Source organism: Ixodes scapularis, unplaced genomic scaffold, assembly GCF_016920785.2.
Source record: "Ixodes scapularis isolate PalLabHiFi unplaced genomic scaffold, ASM1692078v2 PGA_scaffold1__304_contigs__length_218370807, whole genome shotgun sequence".
Taxonomy (NCBI): domain Eukaryota; kingdom Metazoa; phylum Arthropoda; class Arachnida; order Ixodida; family Ixodidae; genus Ixodes; species Ixodes scapularis.
In genome coordinates this window covers 64,873,625-64,898,673 of record NW_024609846.1, presented here as the reverse complement: position 1 = coordinate 64,898,673, position 25,049 = coordinate 64,873,625, and the positions used below count along the sequence as shown (strand labels likewise).

At 44.9% G+C, this 25,049-nt stretch overlaps 1 protein-coding gene across 2 annotated transcripts in view; it reads right to left on the bottom strand.

The window, feature by feature from the left end:
• Positions 1-22,674, bottom strand: part of LOC8031582 (protein spinster homolog 1) — a 36,760-nt gene extending 14,086 nt beyond the window's left edge. Inside the window, exons 1-10 of one of the 2 annotated variants that reach the window (XM_029981227.4) lie at positions 22,292-22,674; positions 19,785-19,984; positions 17,181-17,332; positions 9,631-9,697; positions 8,724-8,860; positions 7,376-7,510; positions 5,851-6,046; positions 4,324-4,389; positions 3,858-3,956; positions 1,341-1,509 (exon numbers count right to left, since the gene is read on the bottom strand). In XM_029981227.4, the coding sequence (XP_029837087.2) occupies positions 1,341-1,509; positions 3,858-3,956; positions 4,324-4,389; positions 5,851-6,046; positions 7,376-7,510; positions 8,724-8,860; positions 9,631-9,697; positions 17,181-17,332; positions 19,785-19,984; positions 22,292-22,475 (1,405 nt within the window). In that variant the 5' untranslated portion in view covers positions 22,476-22,674. The remainder of the gene's footprint in view (positions 1-1,340; positions 1,510-3,857; positions 3,957-4,323; positions 4,390-5,850; positions 6,047-7,375; positions 7,511-8,723; positions 8,861-9,630; positions 9,698-17,180; positions 17,333-19,784; positions 19,985-22,291) is intronic. The other variant, XM_002406198.5, reaches the window with a different exon arrangement.
• Between the last annotated feature and the right edge of the window lie 2,375 nt (positions 22,675-25,049).

Genomic DNA, 25,049 nt, shown 5'->3' with positions numbered 1-25,049 from the left:
TTTTAATCAACATGCTTTACCAACACACCAAAGCTTCCATTTTAATCCTTCAACTCCAAAAAAAATACTTCACAGAAAAACAATTTCTTTCTTTTCGTCATGTAATGATTGAATTTATAACTTTCACTCTAAAACACGGAAAAAAAAACCTGCGGCTATTACACGCATGTAGACGGTAACACGCTTCCACTCTTCCTATGCGTGGCCCGTGTGCACAAGACGGACTAAGTAGAACTTTCATCGCTTATTATTTGTCCTTAGCGGTGGTCCCTCAAGCCACTTTCGCACTGTTAATACACAATAGAGAAGACAGTCTGCGGACGCTCTCCAAGGCGTGTCTCTTCGTTGTATGACACGGGTCATACAAAAACCGTCTGCAGACATGTTCGAAGCATGTACGACACAAACATACTTTGAATGTGTTCAAAGCATGTCCACAGATTATTTTGCCATCACATCTACAGCGAATTTCATGTCTTTCTGCACAATTTACGAGCGGTGCGACTACGGGCTTGGGCATTATGCAGGAAGCAGTATGCAACAACTTGCACAGCAGAAAAAGGGAAACCGCAAGCTCTAATTAATACTGCTAAGGACCTCGCCTGACAAAAGCGACAAACAATGGACGCTGCTTGCTCGTTACCAACTTTGTTTTCTTTTGACCCCGACAAATGAACATGTATGTGAGCAAGCGGTATTGCCTGGGATTGCTCGAGTGGCTAATAGGCATACTTAGTTTCTTTAGACAGGCAAGTGTTGATTAAGTAAAGAACTGGCATTAATACTAGACCTGCCTAGTCTTTCTTAAAGGGGCAATAAAGAGGATTCTGCGATCGTCTGTCTTTAGTCATAACTGATTCTACATGATCTAAGCATACTAAAAATTCAACAATTACAATCACGCGATGCCAATTTCTCTAATAAAAACATGACGAAAGGTCAAGACACACCACTTTCTGAGCAGATTCTTCCGCTCAAGGAAGGCGGGGCATACTCCAGCAGTGATGTCGGCGCAGTAACGATGGGCACTCCTCGGTCCATTGCAAGTCGCCTGTCCAAGAGAGGCGCCTTGCGATTGGTCATTGAACGCGCATCTTCACTACGCTGACACCGCTGCTAGGGTATCAACCAGGGCCTATCCTGAGCAAAAAAATCCACTCAGAGAGTGGTGTGTCCCTCCCTTTCACTATGTTTTTAATGAAAAAAATTAAGCATCTCACAATTGTAATTTTTTTTTTTTTTTAGGGTGCTTAGGATTTGTAGAATCAGTTACGAACAAGAACAGACAATCGCAAAATTCTTTTAGTGCTCCTTTAAGAAAATGAGGTGGTGCCACCTACCGTGTGTTTCCTGGGCACAGGTGTTGCGGTCGGCCTCAATGTACCATGAGAGGATGAAGAAGAAGAGGCTGCCCAGCACCAGAACGCAGATGGGGACGTATAGGGCGTACTGGAGGCTGAACAGCAGAGAGGAATCGTCCTTGCGGCCCGCCAAGATGGCGTCGTACAGCTGCCCATGTAAGAAAACACAAACATCAATGTGACCCAAGCATTGACAATCTGCCGCAACAGTGCCGATCCCCACACGCAGGCAAGACTGATATACTTTGTGCACCACTGCAGTGAAACCCGTTTAGAACAAACGCACGTACAGCGAATTATTGTAGATATCGAACTCACGGAAAATTTAAATAACAACGCATGTAAAAGTACTTTTTATAACAAACATATTGGCTATATTGAACTTTTTCATCCCGGGAAGGCTTCCAAAAATGCGCAAACAATCGTCTTCTAACCTGTCCCTGCCCCTCTTCCCCCCCCTCCCAGAACAAAATTGAGCGAAGAGAAGCGATTCAGAAGGGGAGAACGCTGAAAAGATACACTCTGCAAGCACGCACAATAAAAAAAATCTTTTCATCCCAAAATCATTTCCTACGAAAAGAAGCGATCCAAAAGGGAAGATGAGCTAAAAAAACAAACTCTGCACGCATGCAAAAAAAAAAAAAATCCTTTCCAGCGCGTTGTTAGAGGCGGAAGCGAAGAGATATGAAAAAGAAAGAGAAGCTCTCGCCTTACAACGAACGTATTGTGGAAGTTCGTTGTAAATGGTTTTTGCTATATCGAATTACTTGCTATATCGAACTGATTGTAGCTTTTCTTGCTGTTTGTTATAAACGGGTTTGACTGTAGTCAGGTATTTCACTGTGTTCGGATACACACAAATAGTAAACATATTGTTGAGATGGGACACTCCCAAAGGAGTTCAGACCTAAAACAAACCCCATAAGAACTTCATTCTTCGAGGGCCTACAGAGAACTCCAGAAGTCTCAAAGCGCACTTTTCAAGGTGTGTCGCACGATCCCACATTTGGTGTATTGAAACTGAGGACTATAAAAGACATCGGGCAACAGCCTTTTTTTAATGAGGTGCAGACTGATGTACTACCTACCGTAATGTTCTGAGAGAACGCCCGCCCCCGAGAGATCGCCCATCCTGTTCTTTCTGGCTAAAGATCTGTCCAATAAAATTCTGAAACATCGCCCACCCCAGACTCCTGTTGGACGTCACGCGATGTCCGATGGGGATTGCTTCAACCGCTAAACTTTTCTGTACAGGCACGTCTGACAAGCCAGTTCATAGCGGGTTCCCGCGTTTTTGTCCCCGATCTGCGTATGCGATATCTGCTACCATAACACGCAAGTTGTTCCCGAGTGTATGTTGCACCGTGAAATGCGAAACTGCTGCGTCCGCAATCTGTGGTATCCGTTCCCATGACAAAGTTTGTAGTGGATTCCCGAGTTTTTGTCCGCGATCTGCGCGCAAAATCGATTTCACGCGAGTTGGTCTTGCATGTTTATTCCATCGCAAAATATGATTCTGCTGCGTTCGCGATCTATGGTATTTGTTTCCATAACATACGAGTTTGTAGCAGATTCCAGCATCTTGGTCCGCAATCTGCACGCACCATATCGGTTCCGGTGACAAGCCAGTTTGTAGCGGGTTCCTGCGTGTTTACTGCACCATAAAACTTTAATCTGCTGCGTCCACGATATGCGGTATTCGTTCCCGTAAGTTGCAAGTTCTTGGCAGGTTTTTGTGGCTCCTTTGCAACGTGAAATGCAAATTTGCTGCATCCGCAACCTGCATTATCCTTTCCCGAGACACAGAAGTTTGTAGCAAATTCCCACGTGTTTATCGCATTGTGAAACGCAAATTTGCGGTGTCCGCTATCTGCGGTATCAGTTCTCGTGTCACTTGGTTTGTAGCCAGTGCTAGGGTGTTTATCTTAAATGTTTTTATAAAATTTTGCTGTGGCATCTTCAAATATATTGCCCCATGTTTTTCATCATTTATCTCTTCATTTTGGGTAGGCATTCTTTCGGAACTTTACGGTAGTTGTAGTTTCAAATGGGTCATACCGATAAAAAAAGTGTGAACACACACCATGAGAATGCACAGTCCCTCTCTTTTATCTACTTCAACATTCAAACATACGCCATCAGCAACAATGCAAAACCAGCAATCATTTGCACTTTATCCGTACAAGCAAATACCGAACACTAAATGTCACAAAACTCTATGTCAACGGCAGGCATACGTAATCTGATAATATGGTTGTGTGTTTCTTGGTTAAGCTATTAAGATGCAAGAAATCACAAACACCATGATGCAAAATCAACTAGCCCAATTAGCCATCAAGATTTGCAGGAGACACTCGACGATTCCGCAGCGTGGCGGTTACTCTGGCCTGCATCTTCATTGAATATTTTTCCGTATTGAGTATTGAGTAAGTGCAGGCGTAGCGCCGTTTCGACGGCTTGGAAAGAGAAGTGCAAGCAGAAAAGCACCAAGCTCACCAAGCCAACGATGTATGGGCTGGATGCATCCCCAAGCAGGTGGGAGCACAGGATCTGGAAGGCCGCTCCCGTCGCCCGTCGCGTGGGCACCACCGTGTACTGCAATGGATGTGCTTTTGTCCCAATGCGCAGTAACACTCGTGACACCTATCTACAGCGAGAGCCGGATGGATATAACACACTTTATATAAATCTAATCAGTTTCGAATGCTCCCACACTGTAATTCACCAAAAAAGTATGACTATTTGGCGCATATATTTTGCAAAAGCATCGAAGTAAAAACTTACCTCAATCAAAAGCTATAAATAAGAAATAGGGTTCGGTAGAGTCGTGGCTCGGTACCCGGCACTTTGACAACTGAGAAGTGCTGAAGCAATACGGCTCCCAGGCTTCTTTTATTGTGGCTAGACGTATAATGGTGATTAACCTAATTTATGTCCCCCTGGAAAAGAAATTGCAGCTTACCAGTAGAATGTCAGCCACGATGGACCAGTTCAGGCAAATAGAGGTGATGCCAAAGAAGAACAGCACCTGGAACATGAGACGTTGTGGAATTGAAGTCACCTTGCCCAGCTAAACATGAATAATTTGCAACAGGTAAGCACACCCAATGTTTGGGTAAAAACAAAAATCCACCAAATTGCCCTTTGAAAGCGGGTGGTACCGACACCAATACTAGATGCCTAGACAAAGCAGATGGTCAGAGGGGATATAATGTCCAACTGGGCACTCCGTAATTTGTGTCATTGTTTTGAACAATGTTAAACAATTAAATGAGAAGAATAAAACACTTCAAGAAGACAGAAGACTCGCAGCTCCCAAAACCAAGAGCCTCAATAAATGAAGTGACAATATTGTTAGTGGAAGTAAGGAAACAAAAGAAAGAATTAATGTGTAAAACAAGGGATGACACAAACACATCCTTCAACTATGCTTGCAGACAACTTTCTGTGGAATTTCAGAAATGAAGAGCGCACGTGCACAGCTCTGATCAACACTCCAGACGCGCAAGCGCCCGTGCGCGCATAGCTTTGACAACAAAGCCGCAAGTCCGCAAGTACTACAACTACAAAGACAAATTCAAACTATATATTATAACATGTCTGTCGCTAGCTGAAAGATGTGCTTAAAGCCCAGAGCCCCTAATACTGACTCCTGAGAGTGTTTAGCCGATGGGTAGAGCTTACTGCCTGCCAACACGAGCAGACTTTGCGGTGCCACAAGATGGAGGTTTTTGCTTTTGGCCACTCCACTCTGCATGCACTAATCCAAATTTGCAATTAGGAGTTGTTTCATAAACAGAATTTCTCGTGCACAGACATTCTGTGACGCTCGCAATTGATCAGAGTATCAAAAAACCAGTCATCCCTTATTGATCTCCAAAAACAGAGCTTACAAATAAGCTTTTCTTTCCTTTAGGTTTTATACAAAACAGTGCCTTCTCAAACCGAAAGGCACTGGGCAATTGAGAGCACATGTTTGCAGGACCTCCCCTAGGTGGTACACATTACAGCACTGAACTTTGGCGGTGGTATTTTTGAGACATACTGAGAATTCACTTCAGAAAGAGAGAGGAATTAATGTAAGTCATATAATTTTAAAAGACTGAAAGCAGATAAGTAAGCTTAGCTGCTGATTGCATGTACGGCACCAAAGACGCTTACAACAACAGGAAATGCTTTCGTCACAGAGATGGGTCCGTGCACTCTCAGTGTGCTCAATTCAGAACAGGTCAAAAATTCAGCATCCCAAGATGGTGAAGGAGATCCCGTCTCTTGGTTGCGAGGCTCCCTGCGGTAGTGGCTAGACTGCCAGCACGTTCGAAAGAATGCCAAACTCTCCAGGTACAAAGTGACTCTGTTCGTGTCTCCCCTCGTTTCGCGCGATCGTCCTTTCTTTCATCTTCCGAATAACGAAAGAATGAGCGCCTCATTCTCTCGATTTCCGGCGGCGGGGACCGGCGCCACGAAGGGACGTGGTGCCAGCACTCACCCAGGTGACGTCTGGCACCTTGTAGGCGAAGACGGAGCCGAGAAAGAGCAGCGGCACGCTGGTCACCATGCCCCCAGCACAGATGAGGGCGTCCGCCTTCACCGAGCGCCTGCGCAGCCGCGCCGACAGGGTACTGCCCACCGTGACACCCACTATGCCCGCCAGCGTCGTGATGCCCCCGAAGATGGTGTTCACCCTGGGCCGCCACATGAGAAAGAGCAACACAGTACGATTAGCCTCCTTTACCTAATCACTATAAGCGAGAAAGGTAAAACGGGCATTCTCAAACGGAGCACACCTTCGCAAAACGAGACGAGAAAAAATAGATTAGACACAAGGATAGAACCAGAACTGTGATGCGTATTCTAGCCTAGCCCCCCCCCCCCCCCCCCCCCCCCCCCCCCCCCCCCCCCGTTTTCTTACAGTCCAATTTTAATGTATGCCGTAAATTTCGTTCAGATTAAAAAGAACAGAGGAAGAGGATATTATTTCTTCTCTCATTTATTAAAAAACCACCAATATATAGAAAAAACAAACATGAATTCTTATGCAAATTCCAGATGCATGTACAATTGTATATCTAACATCCTCATGAGAACTTAAGCTATCGGAGATTTATCTGGAGAGCAAGTCGTCTGCTCTTTCCACAGGAGCTGTGGTGACGTCAGAATGTTGCCAAGCTCAGATTGGCTTTGGTGGAAAGGATAGTGGGTAGACCTGAATTCTATATTCCATAAGGTCTAACCAGTATGCTTTCCAATCAGCCAATAAGGGCTCGGCGTTCTGACATCAATGCAATCCCTGTGCAAGAAGCAGACGAACTTGCGCTCCGCATTGAGATTAAACTAGGTCACTTCTGCCATGTCGCATTAAAGGCCCGTTCACACTCTTGCAACGTCTTAAACCTGGGTTCCTTAAAACTTCTTAAACCAGAGAACACACTGGCGCCATCTATTGGGAAGCAGTGTAAACTCGGCGGTCCGGCATATTTTTTTTAATTTCTCGCACATTATCCTTTCTTTCTTGGCTCGAAAAACTTTTGCAAATGTTATAAACGAGCCTTTCTATGGGTATTACGCACATTTGACCTCGGAAATCCCGCAAAACTTTCGCTCTTGTGAAATGCAGTTGCAGGGTCACTGCATAGATGGCGCCACAATGGCAGTGTGTTCCCTGATTCTAAAAACATTTAAGAAGTTTTAAGAGATCTCGCCTCTCTCAGTCGTACTGGGTCGCAAGAGTGTGATTGGGCCCTAAGGATAGAGCTACGAAACTGTTTCCACCCTCACTAAAAATCCCCTGGCCCCTTCATTCTCTCTATTTTTTCTCACTCAAAATAAGGAATCAGGATGTCTTTCCTTCTTTCTGGTTGCCTGCAAGTCTCTAGGCTTTCCATTTAAACTGCCTTCCAAGCTCAGAAAGGGCACCAAGTCCCCGAGACGACTCGAACAAGCCTTCAATCAACAGCTGCGATCAACAGGACCACGGAAGTCGTCGCGCGAACTCAAGAAAGATTGAGGCTTACTTCCTTTCGTCGGCCGTGCCGGTCGTCAGGTAGAGGTTGATGGCATTCACCATGTAAGTGGGCGCCCACCACGACATGGCACCCGTGGCAAAGGTCACGCAGGTGAAGCCTAACGTCGACCAGATGTACGAACGACTGCAAAGAAAAACGGATAATGGCAAGACAAAGGTGAGCAAGGTTCTCGAGACGTTATTCAGATAGATAACAGTGACGGAGTCGCTAAGAGTGGGTCACTAACTACAATGACTAAAATTCTAAGTTGAAAAGTCTGCCTTAAGTGCAGCTCTCTTTGTTTTTCGAGGAAGCATCGAGGGTTTCTCCGCTCGAGTGGGCCATTTAGCTGCATGGACGCTCAGCCACCGTTTGTTTCAACGACCAGAAAACACGCTGGTCCTAAATGCAGTCAGGAAACTGTACTTGTAACATGCTGAAAAAGTACTCTCGCTCCTGCTTTGTATAAAAATATGCAATTCAAACCAATCGGCTGAAAAGAGAATATTAGAACGATAAATCCAAGAGCTCATGCTCGTGTGTTCTTGCAAAAACATTTTTTCCATCTGCTTGCTCGACCTATGTCATGACTAAACGTCATGCCACTATGCACAGTACAATGAAACTATGAATCATTACTGCAGTATGCACAACTTGGAAGATTGAAGATATAAGGAGGCTGCAGGTACAATACTTAATTCCTTCAACACATATATCAACAACTATACCCTCGTATTTATTTACTTGTGTGCGAAAGTTTGCGTTGCAATACAAACTATGATACTCGCCCAGTTTCTGCCAGAGCTACAGAGAACAAAGATGAACTCAAACGCAATGATAAACTAGCCGATGCGGGGAGTCACTATTTTGGGCAAAGATAATTAAAGGCAGAGTCACCTCTTAGTCAATATTTTGAGGAAGAGGTGACCCTGCCTTCACTGCTGCAGTTACCTCACGGTGAAGTTTCAGTGACCTGGTATGCGACGTTCATTCATTCCCCTCAACAAATCCTTGCGTGTTCTCTCAGGCAGACCCAGTATATTCATGCGACAAACTTTTCGCAGTTGCTTTCTGTTTGCACAGTTTTAGAAAACTAGGCCACTGCAGGATGACTATCACAAAACATCTAAAGCAACTCCTGCTCATTGCGAACCCTGAGCTGTCCAAAGAAAGGACTGCTCAGGGTTCAAACCCAGGACTTCAGAGGTCGACACGAGACCCCTGTGCTACAGAGGTGGTGCGGATGGAACCGTAACAACTGGGCAGCTCTAGCGCAACCTGCCAAGAGCACTCCCGCCAAAACTCGTGCATGGCCCCCGTCTGGGGAAGGCGAGAGTGAGAAGGGAGTGCTTCTCACTTGCGTGCAAGCGAGTACAGGTCGTGACGCAGCAACGACGGCCCCAGGTTCGAGCCCCCATCGCTGGCCCCCCTTAGGGGCTCGCGCAGCACAAACAGAATGAGCAGCACCGCCACCAGCCCCAGTGCAGGGGTCACCTGCAACGAGCACCATGTTTTAGTGTATGCCCACTCTTCTGATAATGCCACGCTGCAGAAACGACGCAAAGGTGGTCGAGGTTATGAGAAAGACAATGTTTCGCTAAGAGGCTTAGCCAACCAAAAGAGTGCATTGTAATTAAAAAAAAAAGAGTGATCAAGGAACACTAGCTAACTTTTTGACAAATAGTAAAAGAAGTAAGCTAGACTCATTTGCATTCCACCCATCTTGAGGTTTATATTCAAATTAATGCTAGCTTGTGAGCCCAAAATGATGTATTCTAACAAAGAACAGGCTCGCAAGACCACCGGTCATAGAAAAACATTTATTTGTTTTTCTTTTCTTACAATTTTTCCTCCAGGAGTTCTAAAATTTTGACATGAGAGAATTTTAGAAGACATGTCTACTTCTGCCTTAACTACCTCTTTGCGAAAACTTACACATATGTGCAGTGCAATAAGTCAACGATACTTTAAAATAGCACGCCGTGTGAAGGACGCAGCAGAGGAGTGGTAAGCATGCATCAAAGGGTACAAGGCTTCAAAGAGTTCAGTTCAACAAAAAGATAGGCTTTACCAGCAACATTAATGCCTGCAAGTGTGCAAAACAAATGAGCCACCAGTCGCAAACAGACGGAGAAAGCTGCACCTCTTGTTTACGTTCTTAAATGCTGGCAGAAGGTCAGGAGCCAAAAGAGCAATAATAGTAACCATAAACTCACACTGCATGATCATATTAATGAATGCTGAATGAAAAAAGCAGCACCTACCCTCAGTGCCCAGTACCAGGCACCCATGGCAGAAGCCACGGAAGAGCCCACGATGTAGCCCAGGCCACTGGAGGAGCCCACAGAAAAGAGCAAGAGATCATGTCAAGAACAACAAAGTAAACCAAACCAAACTGGACGTTTGTGTGTAAACAGCGTTAGGTTTGTCCGCGTTTGAGGTATGGCGACACGGGTTTACGCCGTAGACGAGAACATTAGCCAGTGCAGTACCTAGCGTAGAGCCTTTAATGTACATCACACTGTAGCTATACATGAATGCATGTCAGTATGATACTCATCCAGGTCGAAATGGGCAGGAGGGGAAAGGGGATTGAACCCGGGGTATGTCAGTTCTGCAGTGCGAGCTTTCACTCTATGTGCTCCGAGCTGCCCAGTACAGTATTAGAGCGTACTAGCTGCAGTGCGCAAGTACGCTCCAATACCGATTCCCCTCAAAACAAGAATGTGCAGTAAAGCCTGCTTTGTAGCTCTTACTGCCTTCTGCAAGAAAATCTTTATTTGATTTTTTTTTTTTTTTTTTTTTTTTTTTTTTATATTTATAGCATTAGTAGCCAAAAAACAGAGAAAAGCTGACAACACCCGTCTGTGGACAAAATAGTGGAAAGGGAAGCGCGCCGCGTAGAGACAACACCTCATAGAAGTTAAGGTTGTAGTGCTTTGAGTCGCGACGTCACAATGGCCAGAGAAGAGAAGCCACGTTAAGAAAAGGCACCCACTCTGGTTCTCTTTGTCCCGGCGACGTCATGTGCTCACTCGGGTCACGTGGTTTGTTTGTGCGCATTTATCCGGCATTATATGTTGTAAATGCGCAGTCTCGTATAACTTATTATATATATAATATAAACTTAATACAAAACACGTTACCAAAATTGAAAGCACCAAATTTAAATACATAATCATCCGTAACCGCGGGACCAAAGTGCAGTCCCGCAGCTCCCCACACTTTTCGAATGAATCAGCTCCGGCGACGACATTTTCTTCCCTCATACAGGCTCCGATTCTGATAAATTTACATTACGTGTGAGCTGCTGACTGTCTGAAAAGGAATGCCGAGACATAAAAGAAGAGATTGGAACCAAAAAAAAAATTCAGTCGCCACCACAGGGAGCACACACGAGCAGAAAATGGGTTGTCGACAATAAGCCTTTCATTACTTCCATCCCACGCTTCTGCCGCTGCTCTCGTGTGTGCTTCTTTTGTGTTTGTTTGATACTACGGCATTTATGTTGATTCATGAAGGAAGTCCTGCTGCAGTGTGAGTGACATGTGTGGAGACTAGTCAACGATGACACTGGTCGATTATCGATAAACCTCTCTCCCTCAACAGAAAAAGAGACGTCTTGGAGTTTGTGCTAAAACTTTTTCCTGAGGGATACTGCAGGACGTATGGATATGATGGACAAGCGAGAAACAACTTATTTACGGGCTTTGTTGGTCATGTAGGAGGCGAGTAGATTGCTGCAGTCGGTTGCTTTAATCTCGTCATAGAATGGAACCTCATTCTTCGTCGTTATTCCTGTGCAATCGTGTCGACATTTGGCGTGTTAACATTCAAGTTTGCACTGGAAAACAAGTTTATGTGCAATTATTGAAAGTGCTTTGTTTCTGCTTATGTGTTTTTTTTATACTAATGTCATTGTATTGCCTTTACCACATTTTCACAACAATCCTAGCTGTATTAAGGTAAAAGCATTATTAAATAAAAAATAAATTATAGTTTGTGCCAAGGCAGCTCGAGCCCATAAGAAGAAGTGGATTAGTTCGCTGTAAGTAGCATGTTTAGTACCCCTGCCACGCGGAAAAGTTCATATCTTTTCATTAAATGATATTATGGGATTGAATCAGCTCGCGATCCTGAGTGACCATTGTCGCGAGCTGATCTGCCCACCCCATAATGTCGTTCGATCTAAATTGCATTAATTTTTTTAGGATATAATGTAAGAATTCAGTGACTGCATGTATTAACATCACTTACATGATTGTAAGTTACATTTGGCTAGCCGCGTCCGCGTTGACTACGTCTACCCGATTTTTACTGTGATCCGTTTTGCTGTGTCCAATCACTGTGTGTCTCGCCATTTTGTGGAAGTAATTCTGTATAAAATATGCATTCCTACAGCAATAATTGCATGCTTCAATGCTTTCAAATTAAAACAATCACATTTTTCGGTAGACGTCTCATACGCATACCTCACGCCATTTCGTACCGATTATATTTAGCAATGTATTATTCTGCCCGTGTAATAAAATGTTTTCTAACCCCGTTGCTAGGTGCAGCTTTCACTTCAGGTAATAAGACACGCTTGTGAGACTTACGACGGTCGATCCACGCACGTTACCTTCGCCTCGGCGCTTCGACACGCGCTCCCGATAGCCTTCCTTTGCGACATCAAGAGAAGAGCGCTACGGCCTTAGCTTCTAGGAGGTGTTGGTAGAGAAGGAGAGCAGTGAAGGACAAAGGCGAGAATGAGGCGACGTCACGGGGTGGAAGCCAATACACACACGGATGCTGGGGCAGGTATGAACTTGCAGGTGTGCAGTGTGAACTAAGTACTAGCGCTGATCCAAGTAAGCGGCAAAAAAAAATTAAAAGGGCAGTGCAACGATTTTCAGACTTTGGCCAATTAACTGCGGAAATTAATCAGCGTCACCTACAGAACGAAAAACAGAAAACCGCATTTTCTTGCAAGTGCTAGTTCTTATTTAAAAAAAATGAAACAAATCCAAGATCGAAGTGCCTCTCAACTCTCCAAGTCGACTTTCGAGTGACATACTCTAGGGGTTCACGTAGTTACCCCTTGGGTCCTCTCTTCAGAGACCAGCCACCTCCTCCGCGATTATCGACTTTTAAAAATTAGCCTCGTCGAAGGTCGCGGCGAGCGATGGAAACAAAGGACGGTTCGCCACGGGGCTGACGGCGAGTGTAGCAGCGGAGGGGGACAGGGTTTGTTGACTTCCGTGTACCCCCAGAGACGCAGTCAATTTAGTTCCCGTAGCCGCCACAGGCGGCTGCAGATCGGCAAATAATTTGTTGTTTGCCTTGCGATTACGGAGCAGATAAGCAGTTTTTCGGGGAAAGGTGACGCATTATGGTCACTTGGGCTTGCATAAACAATATAAAAAATGCAAACTGGCAATTCTTTTAAGATTAAAACCGTTGTGCTGCCCCTTTAAAGGAAGATCCATTGGTGGATTCTTAGGGAATGCATTGGCAAAACCCTTGGGAAATGCCACGGACGTCCCCCTTCTGGAGATACTAATACTGAACCCGTAACGAAGCCAAAAAGAGGCAGCAAAAAGAAAAGAAGCCAAAGAGAAAGCCAAAACAGAAAAGCGAAGGAGTCAGTGCTAGCTTTTCCCAAAGGGGGATGTGTGCAGCGTTTCCCTAGGGTCATGTGAAAACATTCTCTAAGGATCCATCAATGAATCTTTTTTTAATGTTTTTTTCGTGTTGTCCATAACCAAGACTTTGAACGAAAAAAGTAGGGCCAAATGTTACTGTCCGGTTCTTTGCGGACGATTGCTTGTTGTACTGAAATACTTCTTGCTATAGTGACCAGGTGCGGCGAAGTTCTTCTTTACATTTAGAGCAACTGTGGTGTAGGCAAAGTAAAATTATAATTAACTGTGACAAAAAAGTATTCTGTAATAACAAGTAAAAAAAAGATCCTCTCATTTTTGTATGCTTTTGATAATTGACATCTTGCCAAAGTTTGTCAATGTAAATACCTAGACATCGCAATATCCTCCGACTTAAACTTGGACATATGCATTGAGAATGTTTGCTCCACTGCCGAGAGGAAGCTCTGGTTTCTTAAGCATAACCTTAAACTTGCTTTGCCCAAAACAAAACTAACAGGTTACAAAAAAACTTGTATGACCAACCTTAAAGTACACCTCCATCATGTGGAAGCTTATTTAAGCATACCAGATAAGCACACTTGAAAGGTTCAAAGAATGGTTACTACGTCTATATTATAAAAGGATCACACAACTGAGTCAGTACAGGACTTACACAACTGAATCTACCACTTCGTTTTGACCACCAAAAAATGGTGCATTGGCCTCACTCTCCAGGATTAAAATAATGTCTATTTAAAGTTACTGTTTATGCTCACAGGGGTGGAAGCAAGCTTCAGCCTTTTGGAGCAGGTCTGGGAGCAGCAAAGATGTTCCTTTGGAGCAGTAAAAGTTCAGCTTTGGAGCAGCTCAGGAGCAACAAAAATCGAGTTTCATAGCAGTATAAGTACTTAAAAGGTTAAAACAGCGCAAAAAACGACGGACAGGGTAAAGAAGGACACGGACAGAGTGCTGAGCGTTTTAAGTATGTCATACCAACTTGCCCAGGCTTCAACTTTAGCAACAGTATAAGTAAATCTTGGAGCTGGTAACTCGAGTCAAACTCAAACAAAACCCATATACAGTCACCCGTGAACAAGAAGCCGAGCTGGCTTCGAAACGTAGGGCACATTGAAGAAATTGGTTAGAGTCTACGTTGTACTTTTTCTTATTACTTACCTAACCAGGCGGAGTTTCGCCGAAATGTTTACATTTAAGCTTGTTTAGGAGTTTAATAAAAAAAATTGACTGACAAAACTAGCAAGTAAGACCATAAAACAGAAGGTTTTCCTGAAGTCAGTGCAGAGCGCAAGTTTGTCTGCTTCTTGCACAGGGGTTGCGTGACGTCAGAACGCCAAGCTCTTATTGGCTGACTAAAAAAAAAATAGTGGGTATACCTCAAGGCCCCTAGCATTGAGGTCTACCCACTATCATTTCAATCAAAACCAATCAGAGCTCCGCGTCGTTCTGAAGTCACCGCATCTACTGTGCAAGAAGCAGACGACTTGCTCTTCGCATTGCTTGGATGCGTTCCAGCGCAACGGTTTAAAATTTGTTTCGCTCAGCAGGACATTCCCACTGTTCTCCTGGTCCTCACTGCCGACTTGCTGTTTGGGTGCCAGCAGATGTATTCGCCACGTAAGTCATTTACAAGAAACTCTAGAGATGATCGAGGCAACCAATTATCGCTTTTACATGTTACGTTTACAACACAAACGAGGAACGCAGAAGCAGTCTCAGCAAAAGCACTCACTCCAAACACGCTAAAATAAATATATATTATGCCAAATGTTTAATTTTATAGAGTAGTTATTGCTTTCCCCAGAAATTAGATGATCGGTGAACAAGTGTGCGTGAGTGCGTGCATGTCGTGGCGGGCGGGGGGTGACACTACAAGCTATGTGAAACGGGAACTCTTCAACTTCAAAGTTTCCAAACTTTTCCCTCACCACAGTCTCGGGTTTTAAACACCCTGATTAACTATCACCAGCTTGCCTGCACACTCAGTCTTTTTGCTACTGATACATATAGCAGACAAGGCAAACTCGCGTGTGCTGTAAGTATGTCGGAACTCACTATGAACTTCCCAGTCGCGAATACGACAGCAGAATGCGGACACAGCGATTCGCGCTTCACAGTGCGATATAGACTCAAGAACCCGGCCCCCTCAAACTCGGGTGTCCCAGGAACCAACATTGCACGCAAAAACCACAGACAAAAAAAAAAAAAAAAAATTGCAAGAACAAATTTGGAATTTGCATGTCATGAGAATGACATGCAAATTCGTAAAGTCTCGTACAAACCCCGCATAGAATGGATGCTGCAGATTCAAGTGTCACAGTGCAATAAGCACGAGGGAACCTGCGGCGAGCACGCTTGTCGCGTACCGATACCGCAAATCACGCAATAAATGCGATTTTAAAAAAAACACAAAAAACACGGGATGTGCGATTTTTGCGGCAGGCGTTTATACGAGACTTTACGGCAATTTAATGCCGTGTGTGTAGTATCTCGAATACAATCAGTCATGCTCAATGCCACTGAGCAAAAAAAAACATTAAGTAAATGACGAAACGATGTATCGTTTCGTCGTTTGTCAGAGTTCTGATGAGTACTCTGACAAAGCGACCTGCGCATGTGCCATTTTCGGAGATCAGACTTACATGCCGTTGACACGACCACATCGGTATGGTGGTTTCATAACAATAGGGCCTTTTAGCAAACCGTTACCGAGTACCGCGCCCTACCAGAGCCTTTTAAGCATGCTTGTAAGCGCGTGCCCCGCAGTCACCGTATCACTCCAGTAGTGCACGGTATGCGATAACGGTTTGCTAAAAGGCCCTATTGGTTCAGAATTACATAAACGAACACAACACAGTAAGCCACTAAACCAATAAAGAAATATACTCCAATAAATATTGCCATTAAAAAAAATTTCGTTTGGCTAGTTTTGGTGCAACATGTGCATTTGGGAGCAGGATGGCACAGCAAAAGTGGATTGGGCACACAATGGCACAATTGGCACAGCGCTTCCTCCCCTGTGCTCAGGACTGACACGTTTAATATCAATCCAAATCGCTACACAACGGCCTGCTTACAAAGACCTCCAAGTAGCAACCATTCCGACCAAATTCAATCAGAAAAAGCAAGCAATGACACTTATAATTATTTACTCTTCCCAAAAACACTTTCAGATTGAAACACTTCACCCCAAGAAATAGACAGTGACAATGTACATAGATCTGTCTGAAAAGCCATTGTACCAACTGTACATTAAATGTTAATTAACCCTGCAATTAAGTTTCGTTTAGATTATGTGTGTTGGCAACCGTCCTGTAAAACGAGAGGTTTTATGCTTGCATCTCCAGACTCCCAGATGATCCATAAATTAGTTTTATTTGGACGCTGTTAGGCTAGTTTCACCTCACATTACTGCAGCTGTTTTTTTTGTTTGTTTTTTCTGATTACTTGGCATATTGGAAAGTGCCTCGTTTTTGTTTTGTACTGAAATGTACCTCTACACTGCCGTAACAGCCCTAAAAGGGCTAAGAGTATAAATATATAAAAAGATAAAATAGACAATGCATGCACATAATTGGTTCATTACCTTATTTTCTTTATATATTGTGCTGAATCTATGGCATTTATCACGAGTGCCATTAGAGGAACGGCAGCAGTATCCTCTGCTGGAGTGGAGATGTGGAAATGAAGGTAAGAGGAACGGGAACAACAATAATGTACAAATTCCTCAGGAAAGAAAAAAAAACATGTTCCTATCCGACAGAGCAGGATACTCCATTAGCGTTTCTCCTGAAAACATCCCAAGGCACAGCTGCGCAAAAGGGGGACGAAGGCACACACCTGTCCCCATTTTGCGAAACTTTTTGTGGCTTTCAGTCTCAGGATTTATTAGAGTGGGACAGTTCCCAGCCAACTTGTCTTCTAGGTAGAGTGATATACAACCTAAACAAACTTGAAGCGACCCAGAGAAAATGTTTGCTTAATTGAAAGTTCTCTCAACTGAATGGATTTGGCACAATGGGGTCTTGCAAGGGAATTTTACGAACGTTCACTCATTGCAATAGTTTGGTCTTCTGGATAGTTTGTTCTGCTGAATAGCTTGTTCATCTGGGTAGTTTGTTCCCAGCCGGATATTCCACCCTATTATTATTTCAAAGAGTGTGTCACCACACCTGCCCACAGGGATGGCAAAGTAGAAGACTGCCAGCATCCTGGTCCTCATGGGGCCCGCAAAGAGGTCCCCAATCACCGTGGGGGCCACTGTGGAGTAGCTGGCCTCCCCAACGCCCACCAGGGCACGCAGCACTGCAAACCACCCAAATTGCTGCGCAGAAGATTAAACAGTCTTCACTCTCGAATCAGGACACAAAATGGCAGGTCTTTTTGCTAATGAGTCAATTCGTTACCCGCAGAAACAGATGTGAATTCCCAAGGCAACACACAGGTGCTTTTGCACAGGATGCCGTTCCGTTCCACCAACCCCCGCCAACGGGTTTTTTTATCTGCAGCTAATTCTCTCTCCTCTATAATCCCTTTCCCCGCATGTGCAATATCTTTATGGTGTCACGTGACACAATGATGTCTGGCGACATCACCTGATATGTCTGTGTGTTACATGACAAGGTCATGTAACACTGCAACATCACATGACAACATGATGTCACGTAAACCAGAACATGGCCAGGGCCGGATTAAGTGACGGGCTAAGGGGGCTGCAGCCCAGGGCCTCAGGCTGCCAGGGGGCCCCGTGCTGGCCCCCAGAAATTTCAAAAAGAAATGCGAGTTGGTTTCAATTATAATGCAATTAAATGCAAAGGGGCAAGCGAGCTGGACAAGAATGACGAAAATAATCCCTGGAGAAGGGGAACAAAGGTTTCAGTTCAAAACAGCTCAGACCTAAAGGAGGACCAAAACTCAGAGGAGCTTCTGAGCCCTGGCTACATGAGCAAGAGCTACATACATGCTACACATTATTTTTTGTTAATTTTAGGCCCTCCAGCGTAGTTTCTTACGGAAAGTTTCCTCCAAAAAGACAACTTTAAAACAAGCAAAAATAAATATTGGTGGACCTCTCGAAGCCAACCTTTCTAACCACTAACAGGCTTTTCAAGGAGCAGGCTTGTGAGATGTACCCTAAAAGTTTCCGAGAGGCGGTGACTGCAACTTCTTGGAGCATGTGTCTAATCTGCCAGTGCAATACAACACTTTTCGTGCCACCAAGTGGTACGATCGCTGAAATTTTTTTACGAGCCTCTGAGGTATGACCTATTATTCTAGCTTAGAATAATATGTCTAAATGGCTAAAATGTTCTTAATTACTGCAATTAGAAGAAACAAGACCACTTCCAAAACTAATTAAAACATTTTCCTCTTAAGATAGACAGCATGTAGGAAAGAAGCTTACAAATATGTCCTTGATCTTCATGAGAAATGCCTGTGAATATGCTTCAATGACAGTGGTTTCTATATTGCGATTGCATTCAGTCTTGGTTATTTCTTTTATTATTTGAATGCAGAAGTCTGTTAGTTTGGAACACGGGAGTCCAGTTATTAGAAGAGTGTGAACAAAGCGGTTTGAGCCCCAAGTACATTAACTACCAAGATTACTTCGTTGTCTGTGTTGCTTTACTGTACGAGTCAGTAATTAATTAAAAAATGGCTAGTTAAACAAGCTCCAATAAATCGGAGCAATTTCTGGAATAAAAACACCATATTCTCGGGAAAGTTCTTGAGTTGCGACTCGCAAAACATGTCTTTAAGGGCAGCAATTTTTTTTTTTTTTTTTTTTTCTTGTATGGAGAGTTTTGCAGGTATGCTTTTGGTTACTGTCTAATGCAATTTGTGCCCAAGTAACTATGCCACTCGACATCAAGGGGGTCCCCATCTGTACCATCTCTCTAACTCAACATCATGACCTCTCTAACTCAACATCATGATGAATGCATGCAAGCCGGAAGAGACACATACTGCATAAATAATGTTGCAGACGTGGTCAAACAAGTTCATAAAAATGCGGAGTCGCTATTTTTAAATTTTTAACAAAAGTTCACGAGGCCATGGAACTGCTCAATGTGCACGACCTTTCTTATCATTTTCACCAATCGTTCATTGCTCTGCGCTCTTAGTGAGCGATTGACTTCTCCCAAAACAGCCTCTCATCTACAATCGCACCTACTTCATTTCCATGTAGTGAGACCCAAATTCCCTAATCAATGAACTTACTCATAAAGAAACCTTCTAAAATGTATCATAAAATGAGCAATATTTGTACCTTTTAAGGTGGATAATTATACAAATTGCAGTCCCTCCCATTGCCGTCATTTTCGTTACAACCACCACCATTGTCATCATATTCAGTACTATCATCATCGTTAGGGGCCTCATGAACTGCTTTAGTCCAGGGCCCCCAAATTCCTTAATCCGGCCCTGGACATGGCACCATGATGTTAACCATTACATCACATGACATCATCTGACACGACAAAGTCACGTGACACTTTGCTTCTCGTGGCAGGGGTCACGGCACCATGATGACATGGCTACCGTGATGTCAACCATTACATCACACGACATCATGTGACACAATGAAGTCTCATGACACTTTGCTTCTCGCGTCAAACCAACAACTTTGCTTCAGTGCTGACTCTCTCTAGTGGCCTTGCTACAGTGTGACCGTCTCGAACACGAGCAAGCAAGGCCCATGCAAGGATCCCATACGAAGCTTGTGCACCGTACAACATCAACTGAATGTCTACACACAAGAAAGAATGGTGCACCTGGGGTGGCAGGGACCCTAGCAGTGTGGTGGCACTCCAAAACGCCACCCCCAAGGCCATGATGATGCGTCTGCTGTACCGGTCGCCCAGGTAACCAAACACGGGTGCCGCCACCATGTATGTCACCACAAACACTGTCTGGAGAAGCCCGCCCATGGAGTGGCTGAGGCTATAGTGCGTTATCACGCCATCCAGCACCCCTGCAAGAAAGACAAAATGTGATGTCTTTGATCGCCTATCCCCGCTTCACCTTAAAGAAACCCTGAAACTATTTTTTTTAGCTTTGGCCCAGTAATGCTCGGTATAAACCCTTTCCACTCGTAAAGCATAAAGCAAGTATCCACGCTTTGATAGCATCAATGAGCATGACACATTCAATGCCACCGAAAACTGAGTTTGGAAACCAACAAAATCGGAGTGACCTCCTTGCAATAGATAACCTGGTCGGCCAGACTGAGTTATTCATAGTACAATCCCTGCATGAACAGCAAAGTGCAGGAGCTAGAAAGGGATGTGGAAATCTGAATCTACCATATATTGTGGTTTATAGTGCGTGCCTCTGTACAATTCATGAACACTCTAAACTAAGAACTTTTTTCTGTAAAGTCACGTCCAACACTGTCATAGGATGCTTGACTAAATTATGTCCTGTTTATTACCCAAATAAATGACGTACACTGTTATTTCCTCCTTTGCCTCAATGTACGAATGGAAGGGGATCACTTGTGGTGACCAAATAAGCTTTGTACTGTAGACTTTGACTAGTAACACAATCGGGGTGCAAGCACCAGAAAACATTGAATTCAAGCCTAAGATAGTGATTATTATAATGATTATATTTAGTATGGCTATGAAAGCCATGTCACCACAGAAAGGAGTAGACCAGGCATGTGTCTAGTTTGTAGGCTTTAGCCCAGTCTACGCCAAGGTGGAGGAGGTCCGACTGGACAAATGTGCACTAACAGAGGTGCGTCACAAACGAAGCACAAAAAGGCTCGACTACCAAAAGAGGAGAGCTTCGAGTTTGGGACAGGAGAAACACGCTGTCGGCACCGATAGTGAGTGCAACTCAGAAACATGGGGCACCCTCCGGCAGATAAGGTGCACAAACGTCCGCAAGGAGGTCTGAGTAAGGAAACCAAGAAGGAAGAAATCCTCACAGGAAATGGCCTGCAATCAAAGAAACAAAACTACTGGCAGTTGTAAAGGAAATGCAACTTCTATCCTCAAATTGGAGGAAGAAATTTCCTTTGAAAGAGTTAAAACAGAAAGAAAATCATAGCTGGTGACAGGTCTAGAGTTCACGGGAAGCTCCTCCCACCTTTACACATTAGTAGAGTGAACACTGGAGAGGTCTCCTCTCCAGCATTTGCTCTGCTAAGGTGCAAAAAGGTGACGGAGCTTCCCCTGAACTTCTAACCTGTCACTGACCACAGAACTAAACTAGATCTCCATGTCTGCCAGTGATCCCTATGATGAATCACTAGAGAAGCATCCTTTGGCAACAAAGGGTGTGGCACAACGTGATTGGCACATCCCGCATGAGTAGTTGTGGAATCAAAGTATTTGCAAAAGTAGTGCACATGCACAAACAATTGTGGCCAACAGGGTGTATCTTTCACTTTATTAATGAATCCCTTTCAAAAACAACATGCCTCTCGTTGCACGTCTGAGACCGCTGCAAAGTTTTCAAACAGCTGAGAAGGGCACAACACCATTGAAAAATGGAAGTCACAGGAACATGGAAGCGGAAGCTACGCCACCTGCCGTACGGTATTTCCAGATCTTCCTATAGAAAGCACAATTCTGGAGGGGGGCCTTGTTCACACCACCTGTCCTTTTGGCGAGCTCGAAGTGAGGAGTGCAACTCATGGGCACTGTACAGCGCCCCTCTGAATGTCACAGCACGCTAGTTTGCATTCACAACTTGGCAAGCTGCGTCGTCGCAAGTCCGATGTTCCTGCCTAATTCTAACACTGGCACTCACCTCTGCGAAGAAAAAATAATTGTGTGTGTGTGTGTAAGGGGGGGGGGGGGGGGGGTTAGGGGGGTTAACCACATTGACCTCGCTAGAACCAAGCTCGAAATCACTGTACCTTAGAAAAGTTCGAACGCGAAACGTAACAATACTGGTACGCATGCGGTCATTCCTCAGATGCACTAAAAGCTGACATTAACGCGAAGCCGCGGAGGTCGGGCTCACAGACTACCGAGCTGGTTGTTCGGGATTTGAAGCACCACTACCGAAAAACGTGTGCACGCTTGGAATTAGAACCTTTATGTATTACGTTTTGGGCCACAGGAGTAGCGGAACACCTGATAACTGTGCTGGCGCAGTACAGCGATGTTTCACAACGCACGAAGATAGTAAAGGGGAAACAAGCACTTCCCGCTCGCACAACTGCACTACAACTGCACTTCGAGAGCGTCACGACATACACTTTGGCACGGAGACACTGAAAAGGGTCAAACAAAGAGATAGACAGAGGAACTCCGGTTTAACTTACCTGCAATTGTATATCTGTCCATGTAGTTAATGAGGTTAATGTAGAATAGAATCGCCACTGATAGGTAGTCGCGAAACCGATGTGTCCGTACGGGCACGGGACTCGGCGCTGCGGCGTCGGATTCACCGACGGGCGGAACCATCTTGTCGGCTGTTACTAGGCTCCTCTCCTGCAACCGCAACATTCAAGTCTGCCACCAAGGGAGTCTTCGCCTGGTGCTGCGAGCTGTCAGCTCAGGCGCTGTGAACAACGTTCACTGAACATCACAACACATCCCCGCGACGCAACTCAACCACTCTTTTGAAGATGGCATGGCTGATGGCTGCTGGCTGCGGACGGCTTTCCTTGGCTCTTCCGGCTAGCCGGCGCCAACGTTGGTCGGTGTAGAGGGTGTAGCACGGAAACACGTAATCGGAGCTTTCCGGTGGCGCTATGTACAGGAAATATATAAAAAGCCTACAAGCTTTGCAGAAAAAAACTTTACTATGAATTTGTTTGGCAGTGCCGTCCGCGGCGCCGAAAGGAATGTCGGGAACTCGAGGTACAATTGGTACAAGTGCAGTACAACTGGTTGTAGCAGAGGACAGAGGCGTCCCTGGGGGTGGAAGCAATCGGGCGAAGGCAGGTGAGCAACTGCACTTCCCCCAGGGGTTTCCCCAGGAACTGAAATTGGGGGGTGTCTAAATTTTTAGGGGGGAGGGGGCGGGGGCATTGAGAATAGAGGAGTCGTTGTGAATTAAAGGGGTGCCTTCAGAAAAGCAAGGGGGATGTACACCCCCCCCCCCCCCCCCCCCTTCCCCACCAGGGTGTGTGTAGGGAAATCACTGCTTCCCCCTCGCTTTCTTCAGTGTTACATGGTGATGAGGAGCGCGTGCCGCATATCTTATATCTCATCAGCAGGGACAACGGGTCAAGCGTCGTGTTCCGTGACTATTGACTGCAGAGGGTTTTTCTTTCTATTTTTGATGTTGAGCACTGTACAGCATGTCCCCCCCTCTCTCCCCCCCTCTCCAAAAAAAGGAAGAAAATAATTTCTGGCAAATTGCTAGGCAATTATGTTGCATAGGTGAAACATTCTAGCTTCACGAACGCTTAGCAATGCTCAGTTTCCAGACACCTACAGTTGCGGCGCTCTTTATCCAATAGTTTAATGTGTACCATGTACACTTGATAGTTGTTCCTAAAATGAAGCGATACTACCACTAATCACAAGCTGATAAATCCGGCAATCTTCCTGAGCCTTCCATGCTCACAAGCTCCTCTCCCTCGGTGCGCACAGGTGGTTGAGCTCCTCCTCACCAACATTTCTGGTCACTTTACCTCCCCGTTAACCAGTGCTCAAAGTCAACCACCCATGGGTCTCCGTTCTGTTGTGGTCACCTCAGCGGGTGGGTGGCTAGTGGGACATATTTCGACGTTCGGCTGTGTTAGCGTCAGGGGCAGCGCCAGAATTTTTTTTCTGGGGGGGCGCTGCATGAATATACTGAATTCGGGGGGGGGGGGGGGGGGGGGGGGCGGGGGCGGGAGAGGGAGAGGGAGAGGGAGGGAGTCTTGTTTTCGTTGTTTATGTTTACTTTCATACCTCTTTCTGCTGACGAGCAGAAATCTCACCTAAAGTACACTTATGGAATTGTGGAGGGCTTAGCGCTGAATATAGGCATCATCAAATAGAAATTTAGATCGAACGTTTTCATTGGATATAATTGAATCCATATTCTCTCTCTTGTGTACTTAAAATGTCCCTCTTTTGTTTTTTCTGTAATAATTCCCATTGAGTATAATAGGAACCTCATTATTTTTATGGCGTTTTGTCTGTCGCAGTGAATATACAGATTATTTAAAAGACATTGCAAACTCTAAACGAATGTGTCCTTTAAAAAAAAAAATTATCTCGGATGTGCGCAAGTTCGTCAGCGGAAAAACCACGAGGAGGATCGCACTGCGTTTTCAAAACTCAAACTCGTTCGATTCACTTGCCTGGTCCTCTCGACTTCATTTATATGTAGGAAACCCACGAATCTTGACATGACTTATGCGTGACTGAGGTTTCGTGCTTTCTAAAGCCAGATTCTTTGTCCAGAGCTTCACAGCTGCCAAACGTGGATTTCTCATTCGCTTTGGTAGAGAACATTCTACAGGGATATCCAAAAACGGAATTAACTTGGATGCTGTATTCTAGCCAAGGAAATAACCTATACCAGTCAGACTGAAAGCTTACAGCCTTTTTCCTTTACTTTTTCGGTGGGAAAGAGTGCACTATCGGCTGCCGCGGCGACTCTGTCTTATACTTGGAAATGTCCAACTGACCTGAAAGATCATTGTTTCCCTCCGATACGGTGCAAATTCGTCTCGTCTAACGCACGAAGAAGAAAACTCGTCACTTTCACTGTTCCTTGTTCCGACGAAGGATGACGGACGTCGCTAGAAGCGCTCGGAAGGCCATCAGGAAGACTGTACGGCTGGGGATGATCCTTCCGCTGCTGCTTGATCTCCGTCCTGCTTCTTGACGCGCTTGTTAGAAGACGAAAAAAAAAAAATCTGCGGTTTATCTTCTTTGCGATTTTGTGTCTCCTTTGGAGTCTTGAAATCGGGCTCAGCTGCACATGTTCGGTTCAGCAGCATAATTGTTGGGGCACTTTTTTCGTGTCCGTCATCCTAGCTGGTAACATTTGGCACCGAGGCTGAAAACGTAGCAGAGCAAGAATGGCCCTTGGAAATAGATTGTTGTGTTGAGACCCGCAGGGCCAGTTTGGTCCAG